The sequence below is a fragment of the Catharus ustulatus genome, chromosome 1 (assembly GCF_009819885.2).
Source record: "Catharus ustulatus isolate bCatUst1 chromosome 1, bCatUst1.pri.v2, whole genome shotgun sequence".
NCBI classification, from domain to species: domain Eukaryota; kingdom Metazoa; phylum Chordata; class Aves; order Passeriformes; family Turdidae; genus Catharus; species Catharus ustulatus.
This window is the reverse complement of record NC_046221.1, coordinates 25,422,339-25,431,650: the sequence shown is the minus strand read 5'-3', so window position 1 is coordinate 25,431,650 and position 9,312 is coordinate 25,422,339. Positions and strand designations below refer to the sequence as shown.

The 9,312-nt window shown below is 43.7% G+C and overlaps 1 protein-coding gene across 11 annotated transcripts in view; it reads left to right on the top strand.

The window, feature by feature from the left end:
- Positions 1 to 411: 411 nt before the first annotated feature.
- SGCE (sarcoglycan epsilon) overlaps positions 412 to 9,312 on the top strand; it is a 32,755-nt gene continuing 23,854 nt past the window's right edge. For 5 of the 11 annotated variants that reach the window (XM_042779339.1, XM_042779332.1, XM_042779335.1 and 2 more), the window contains exons 1-2: positions 414 to 598; positions 8,651 to 8,755. In XM_042779339.1, the coding sequence (XP_042635273.1) occupies positions 490 to 598; positions 8,651 to 8,755 (214 nt within the window). In that variant the 5' untranslated portion in view covers positions 414 to 489. Of the gene's footprint in view, positions 599 to 8,650; positions 8,756 to 9,312 lie in introns of all 11 variants that reach the window. The other 6 variants (XM_042779333.1, XM_033061497.2, XM_042779330.1 and 3 more) reach the window with 6 other exon arrangements.

Here is a 9,312-nt window from a genome sequence, read left to right as displayed (position 1 = left end):
AGAGCATAGCACACTCATGTGCACCAGGCCAGCCTGTGAGGTGCGGGATGCTGCCCTGCCCTGCCGAGTCTCCAAGGACTCCTAGGCCGGGCTGGGCGAGGCACCTCAGCCACTGCCTTGCCCTCTGCCCGGGGCACCAGGGCTTCGTCCCGCCACATCTGCACCGCGGGGCACGGCAGGGCGGGGCAGGACAGGACAGGGCAGCCCCGGCCAGGGGCCACAGCCGCTCTGCCCTGCCCTGAGGGGCACTGTGTCCCGCGGAGCCCGGTCCCTGCGGAGCCCGCACCGAGCGGCTCCCCTCCCCGCGCCCACCCCGCCATGGCGGCGAGAGGCTCCTCCCGGCATGCCCGGCATTTCCCGGCCGCGCTGCCTGGCGACGGCCACCGGGGCGGGGCGGGGAGGAGCGGGGCGGGAAGGGGAGGATGCTGCGGCCGCCGTGGGGCGAGGCGGCAGCGGCGGCCGGAGTAGCGGTACTAGGCGGCGTAGAGGATGCGGCGGCGGTGGTGTCGGCAGCAGCCGGCGGAGGAGTGGGGAGCGATGCGGTGCTGCGCGGCGGGGCCGTGGCCGCACAGCGCCCTCACCACGCTACTGCTGACAGGTCGGTCACGGCGCGTCTCCCTCGGCGAGCGGTGGCGGGCTGCCGGCTTGTGCCGCGGTGTCCCCTCTGCTCGGGCTTCGCGTCCCCTCCCGGCGGAGCCGCTCCCCCGCCTCGCCCTCCGGCTGCGGCTCGCTGCGCGCCCGGTTCCCGCTGCCCCGTGCCCCCTGTCAGTGCGGGGCCCGGCTGTCCCAGCATCCCCCCGTGCCGCGGCTCCGGCGGCTCCCGGAGGACGCTCCACAGGCGGCGCAGGGATGGCGGCCTGCGCTCCCCGCCCCCGGAGCGCCACAGCCCCTCCCGGCACGGCGGGCGCGGTCGAGCGCGGCGGGGCCCGCGCTGAGGGGCCCGGGGGCGGTGGGTGAGGCCGGAGCGGGAGTGCCGGGGGTGGCCCGGGAGCCAGGCCTGGCTCAGAGCCGCTGGATGGGGTGGGAGGCTCCGCTCCCGGCGACTGGGCCCGCTGCGCTCCTCAGCTCCCCCGACCTGGTGCCTGACGAGAGGGACGGGCTCTCGTGGGTACGGGGGTGTCTTTTGTGTTGCCCCTCTTCTCCCTTAATTGCCCTCTTGACCACTTAGTCCAACCGGGCCAGAATTAGGAATTCAGGAAGAGTCTTGATCCTGGTCCGTAAGAGCTAAATAATAGCTTTAATAGTCAGGTTTTTCAACCACAAGGCTCTTCACAGTGAAATACATCAAACAGCCAACACTTAATGGCAGCCCAGCCACAGGGCTGCCTTTGTGAGACTTGTTACCCCAAGAGTAACTTAACAGCAAGTAATCCATTTGGGTTCTTTTGAGTTCTGAGAGGTCTGTGGTGTGTTATCTGCGTGCAGTCTACTCTGTATTCTCTTGAATAGTATCTAGGTACCCTCCTAGTACTTCTTTTACGACCATACTTGTCATAAGTTATTGGCAGCAGAATTGACGTGAGGCACTGGATATATTAAAGATGTGGTAAGAACTTAAGTGTGAAGTTGCTCAATGTGAGGATAAAAGTTCATTTGTTAGATGCAAGACTCTGCTTTCCCCTTATGTGGAAATTTTTCCTACCTCTTCTACCTTCCCCTCCATGACTGATTGTGGGATAGCAACCAAGCAAGAAGGGACAATTAGAATAAGCTTTCAGTATCAACTGAAATAATGTATTTTAAAAAGGTCAACTAAATGATCTTATAGAAACTGAGTTGTGAGCTTAATCCACAAGTCCCTTCCAGGTTACATGGTAAGGGAACGAGTCTTAAGGTTTTTTCATGCTAACTTTTCCACTTAGACCTTTCTAAGGTTGGCTCAGTAAGATTTCATTAGTTAAAACTGAAGAATACATGGTTTGAAACTGATGTAAAAAAGAAGGCATGAACTTTAGTTCAGTTACATTCTTTTAAGAGATATCTCTGTATTAAATTTATTCTTCGGCAAGGTGGAGATTTGTAGTATGTTCCTGATCTGAATGAAGCTGTCCCAGGAGCTCATTGAGCTCCCTTCTATTCTCCCTAAGTAAAGAACTTCCAGCCTCATCTACTGGCTCCAAGATGAGCCATTGCCCAGCATGAAAATCCATTCTTTTGAATCCTGACCTCAAGTAAATTCTACAGTAGTGCAGCATTACTTAACAAGGCAAGAGACGTCTTTCAGACAAAACGGCACATGAGAAGTAGCATGGGACTTGTAAATAGATTTCTTTTAGTTCTCCCCAGCTGATATGGATTCGTTTTTCCCATTTGTGGTGTGGCACTTCATCTACAGTAGAAAGTTGACTTACGCTTTTTGCATTTCTTAAAAATCTTTGAAAAAGGCTTTCTGGAGGAGAATAGCTGCTGTTAGAAGTGTTGTCTACCTCTCACTTCTCCCTATCCTCCTTGAAGCAAAGCATTATTTCAACACCCAGGGGTTTCACGAGAATTAAGAATTTTAAGGTTGAAAGAGTGATTTCAGTTGCTCCTAGGGCATCTTGTATAGTACTCAAATTGAGTACTGAATCTCAAATGCAAGCTGATGATGCTCCACTGCTAGGAAAACATGGGACTTCACTGTGAGAAGTGATATACAGGATTAAGCATTTCTTCTAGAAACTAGTTAGGTGTTCTTTGACTCTAGCTTTATAGTAACTGACTTCCTAGAAGTTTGCTAAATTACACTAGTAGAGCTGTCTGTCATCAGTTTGGCAGTGCATTGAGTTGCCCCCATGTTGTGTATCTGCAGAGAGGGTGGTTATCAAAACATTGTTTGAGTGACTGTGGCCAGTGGTTTTGCTCTGTATTTCTGCACTTAGAGTTAATTGTCAGTGCCTATGTTGTCCCTGGAACCCCTGTTTCATCCCAGGAATAGAGAGCTGTAGAGCAATGGAGTTGTATTCTCCTTTCCTTATAAAGGGGTCAAAATGAGGAAGAAGCTCATTAGTTCTCACTTTGCAAGCTGTGGTTATGTGGTCACATTAATTTGTTATAAGGCTGCAGTGCTGCCAGAATGCATTCTCCAGCCCTTGCACAGCTAGGGATTATTTGCTGCTTCCCTTGGTGATAAATAACTCGTACACTGATACCGTGGATTGGGTCATCTGGCATAAAACTGGTCGACCCACAAAAATAATCCACTGAAATGTATGTACTGCCCAGAACTGGTATGGGATCATTTCCACTCGTGTGTGCTGGGTGATGAAGAATGTGCTGGGAATGCCCCCTTTGAGCAGGGCTGCAGACATGCCCATTTAAAACAGCTGTGAAATCACTGGCTGGGGTGGGGATCCAGGAGGCTGAACTAGATCCCTGCACTTGTCCTGCTGTTGACAACAAAAGTGCTCTTGGCTGCACTCCTCTGCTAAGCTGCACCCTGTGCAAGGAGGCAGAACATTTCACAGATGGTCTGGTGTTTTCAGACTAACACCACAGCACACCTGCCCTTTTTCCTGTTGTAGGTGCCATCATAAGGGCAGAGAAGCAGGTTTCCTTGAGAGCCTCTGGATATCTGTCTGCCTGTGAAGATGCTGCCTGTACTACTAATCTGAGCCAGGGCAATACATACAATCTACTGTCAATAGGTACTTACTTGAATAAGTAATTACAGGAGCAGAAAAGTAGCCATTCCATTAATGTCCTTTTCATTACAGAAACACATTATTTATAGGTGCATGGAGACATCTGAGAGGTCCTAAAGCCAGACAATAGGAAGTCAGCTTTATAACAGAAGATATAACTGTTCAGTGTGTAGACAGGCTTGTTTTTGCTCCTTAATGTTTTTAGATTTGGTTAGAACTTCATTAAAGTACTGCAGGGATGGCAGTCCCTAAGGTAAAACCCTTTTTTTAGAAGAAAGATTATTTCCAATCAAACTAAGAAAAATTTATTTAAAACCTAGACAAGAGTATCTGTTTTTTTCACTCTCTGAAGAGCTTTTAGATTCTTCCTGAACAGAGAGTGATAAATTTACAACAGTCACTATCAGTGTAGAGTGCCTTCCTTGGCAGTCTTGTAGAGGAAAGGAGAGAGTTGCTAGTTTTGATTACTTCCATAGGAATTTGAATCTGTATCTAAATGTTGTTACAGTTGCAACACAAACAACCAAAATATCTTTTAAATGTAGGTTATTTTAGTGACAGTCCAAGCTATGAAAATGATAAGTTAGAAAGAGCAACTTACTGAGCAGTTATAGTATATTGAAATCAATGACTTTTCTGAATTCCTTAGTCTTTCAGAACAATTGCCGCCTCAAAGTTTTGGAATGGAATTGCAGGGATATCCTGGTAGTTCATATCAAAAGATGATAGACGTGTAGGAGACATCCTGGAATAGCAGGTCACCATGTGGTCTGGTCATACCCCTTGGTTACACCATGGGCCTGACCTTCATGGAAATGCTAACCTAGTTTGGTTCTCTTTTGGTTCTCTTTTCATGCCTGCAGTAGGAGGGAGAATGGTGGTGGGTAAATGCTACTGTTCATAAATCATGAGGGTTTTGTTCTCCCATGAATGCAAATGCTGAAGTTTAACAGTGAGACTGACAAATGCTTTATTCAATTACTTAACTTGAATGATTTAGGATAAATGTTCAGATGTTACAGTAATCAATGGATAGCACATGAACATATAGAAAACCATTGCCTGCTGAACAAAGGTGAATAAGGTTGGAGCCAAGAAACATTTCTGGGGTTGATTTGGGCTTTTAAAGAATGAATAAATGAAAGGTAGGGGGACCTGAGCAATCTGCAATGGGGAGCTAACACAAATTAATTCCTGTTTCTTGCATAGTAGCTTTTGTTGAAGAAGGTTAGAAAATACCCAGTCTCAATGTGGATTTCCACTGAGAGAATCCCCTTAAATTAATAGTGAATAACTATGTACTACAAAGTAGGAAAAAGGACAGTGCATGAAAGTTGGGGGAGTAGGAGGGTAGGTGGGTGCTGCAACTTCTATCTTCTTTAATGGATGATGTGACCAACTGGGCAAGTATCCAGTGTGAACACCAGTGGATCCTCAGTAACTGCCTGGCTACAAGCTCTGATTTCAGCTGTGGCAGAAAACACCCTGCAGATGGTTCTCTCTTCACAGATGTTTCACTTCAACTTGTATTGTCGGTTTCCAGATGTTCTGCTGTGTGGTTCTCAGTAGTCCTTCAGAAAAATGTGCTGTGTATGGATCTGCACTTCCAGCTCAGCTGCAGGAAGGAGGGCTGAGCCAGATGGGATATACAGCAGAGTAGTGCAAGGGGAGCTTTTTGGAGCAGGGTTGTGCCCTAAGAGAGTAAGGGGCAGTGTAAGCATGGCCCGAGGCCCTGGTCTGTGGCATCAAAATAACAAGCCTGTGTTTATGTCAGGTTCCAGGGGAAGGTGGAGGGTGTCGGAGGGAGGGTAGTGGCAGGGTTTGAGAACTGGGGCTATGTGCTGCTTTAATAGTGGGAGAGATGGGCCTGAGATCCTACTTCAGAGAAGGAATAAGAGGATAGGTAGAAGTGGAGGATGCTGTATGGAGGTCAGAGTGCAGTGAAGGAATGGGGAAGGTAAAGTTATTCCATGATACTTGGGCGCTTTTCTGATTGTTATGTGGTCAGAAATTGTTGTGGGTATCCTCTCTATTAAATATTCAGTTTTTAAATATTGTGCAAATACACTTTAAAAAGGGGAAAAAGTCTAAATTAATATAAGTGTGATTTTTATTTATAACCAACACAATTATAATTAAAGAATAGGTAAAAGAAAACATAACTGGAAAAAGAAGAAAAAACTGATGTGCTTCACCTGGGCATGTTCAAGTCCCAGGCACAGAGCTATGAATTGCTCCTGCTGTTGAAGGTAGTGGTGGATTCTCCAGCAAGCGTGGCAACATGTGTAACAGACTGAAGAGCCTGACACTATTAATATTTTTTTCATCATGAGTACAAGGCTGATTAAATTAATTCTAAACTGTCTCTTTGATAAAATGCATGGCTTGAATCCCTGTATTCTGTAGTATAAGGTCTCTTTTGTCATCCTTTAATCATATTCAGATGTTCCCAGAGGCTTCCTTGTGTTGTCAATTGCTTCTTGAAGGCTCTGCTAGACAGAGCATTTGAACAGTGATCATATCTGTGTCAAGTACAAAAATAAAGTCTGCCTGTTCCTCCTTGATGTTGCTGTTTATGTGTCAGCTGCTCTAGCCAGTGTTCTGGTGAAATCTCTGTTCAACCTGACTTACATCTCTAGGTTGTTACCCAAGCTGAGCATCTCTGAATTGTGTACTCACACTGTGTGTTTGGCAGGCTGCTGCCTTTGTTCCTGGTGTGCAGTTACATTTTATTCTATTGAACTGTACATCACTGATCACCATTTTACCAGACAATGCAGACTTGTAGCCTTTGTTTTTACCTGCAAATTCTATCAGTGTATTTGATACATACAAGTAATTCTTTGTCTCCTTCCTCATCTCTTATCTGGCCTCTCTTCGCTTCACCCCAATTATATAAGGCTAATGCCAGAATTCTGTGGGAGCCACTAGAAAGCTCATATAACAAATTAACTATTTAGCAGCCCTATTCTCTTGCTTTTCACATGTGTAATTTGAAGTCAAATCAATGGTGAGATATATGAAAACATCACACTATAAACTCTAGGATCTGAAAACAGACATGGTGGTTACTTTTCCAGTTCTCCTGGGAAATGTAGCATAGCATGGTGAGGCAGACGGGTAACTTCTTCAATCCACACAGCCAAACCTAGCACAACTTGGAACCCAAATCAAAGACACTTACTGATAATTTATATTGAAAAACACATTGTGGAACTTATCTTTTTTTTTTCCTTTTTTAAAAATTGCCTTTAAATATACTAAAATTATTTAGTATCTACTTTTTCAATTGAAGTATTAGATGATAAGCTGTATAGCTGAGGGTAACATCATTATTGCTGTCTTTATCAGGAAAAACTTGTGGGCTCACCAAAAGTGTTAAGAAGGATGCATTAAATCCTTAATAAGGATTGTGATAAGTATAATAATTTTGACAAGAACTGTGATAGCTCTAATGCTATTCTCCATTTAATAATTCAGTAATCTAATCTTATATTAATTGTTTTGTCTGGTACTGGTGCTAGTTTGTAGCTGACAAGCCTCTGATTGCCCAGCTCATCCTGTTGGAATAATGGAACAACTTTATTTGACCTTTTTAGGAATTTCTTGAGTTTTTCAAGAATTACTAAATTTACACAAAATCCTGTGCAATACTAAGTTTCATAGTCCCTAAGATGTTATTGAATTAAGACTTGCAATATATGCAGATCAATTCAGCAGGAAAAAAGTTGTTAGAAATGTTACTGTGTTGGTATGGTAATTATTGCATTAATAAAATTATTACATTTAAGAAATAAACTAAAAATGCAATTTTTAATTATACTTCATCCTCAATTCAGTTTTAGATGTTTTATGTAAATTACAATAATAAATATCAGTCTTACTTGCACAGATTGAATGTGTTGTATCTTTATTACTGCTTAAGCCAGATCTGTTTGGCTCTCTGAATTCTGTTTGGAGAATGTCTTGTCACTGATTTAATAGGTGCCTGGTGTAACAGGTTGAAAGCTTTCACAGATGTTTAGGCTTCTTTCACGTACTGTACATGTTTTCCAATAAGTGTTCATTTCTTCATGCAAACTGAGGCATCTGTACACAAGTACTGCTCCTTGTGGTTTCTGGTTTGCTGTTTTTACCAGGACATTAAGATGCTAATCAAAAATCATCTTTGATCCAGGGTTTGACATGAGTTCTCGCTCCCAAACTATTTCAAAATTACAATATCTACTCATAGCCAGTTTCCCTTTCCTAGCACCTGACTGCAGTTCCTTCCCTCTCCACTTTCAGCTGACATGTAACTGTACAGCTGGTATACCTATTATTCATCACAGAAGAACTGGAACAAAAAATGGGAAGTGAGGACGGAGCTTTCTCAGGCACCTCTGCTGCTAGTGAGATGGAATCTTTCTGCAGCTCCAAAGCTACTTTCTGTCTCCAGCAAACATTTGCTCCTCACTGCATTTAAAACTTCCAACTTCAGCTGCATTTATCCAGCTGATTTCCAGCTGTGTTCTAGTTGTGTGGGATGTAGGCAGCCATTTTTAATGGGTTCTTTTTTTCAAAATTGATTATTGGTTATGCCTGCAAGGCAATCAACCCCATGTGTCTATATAAACATCATGATAAAAACAAAGCTTGGTTATATTACTTTTCCTACTTTGACCAAAATATACTACTTCAGTGAAAGCTTCTTTTTGTATTTCTACCTGTGTGTGAGGTTTTGCCGGTGCAAATGTTCTTCTTCATGTTTGTTATCAGTACAATTATATGGGCAGAAGTGTCTACAGAGGTTTAAGCATTTAGTGTGAACTTAGCTTATTTAGAAAAATGGGTGTCAAAAAGGTAATTGTCAGAAAAATGATTATATATTTATATACTCAAACTAAGTATCTCTGTTTTTTGACCTGTGGTTCCTAAGTTCTAAAACCAAAATGTGGTGTAGAAGATGTCTGATCCCATCTGATCAGATTGTTTGTGGAAGTCTGTTGATCTGACTAATTTTTTTGCATTTGTTTTATTCTGAAAAGCTTTTTTGCTAAGCTCTGCTGATGGCAATAATGGAACTGTTAACTGGACGACTAAGCGAGCCCACAGTTATGTTATCAGCAGAATAAAGGCTGTTCAGAAGAATGGTGAGTTTAGGTTGTAAATTTAAATTCCCTGTTGGTTCAAGCAAACCTGCTTTTAATATTACTCTTGCTTTTCTAGTCATGTCCTTGTTTTAGGAGTAGGGTGCTATTTTAAGGTAAGTAATTTGGAAAACTTTACATTTCTTCAATCTTCAAATATTCACACACCTGCGTGTTCTTGTTAGTCTTCCCTGACTTTTCCTGTTCCTGTAGCTTTGCTTGAAATAATGGCTCTTTATACCTAATGTTGCACATTTTCTTATCGTGGCTGGTCGCTTGAAGGTACCTCTGCAGTTTGCTTAATACAATAACTTCTCTGTAACAATTTTTAAAAGTCTTCTCACACATGAATGTAAAAAGACTATTTTACTGTAATTTATGGAAGTACATGTCAAATACTGTGAAGAAGCTTTGCACTGATTGCTCATCTAGGCAGCCAACCTGGACTGGCCTCCAGATCAAGTTATTTCTGGGATTGTGCTCCATCTCCTGAATATCGGTGGGGAGAGGACCAACTGAAATTTCTAGAAAAAAAACCAACTTCCAGGTGAATTATTTCC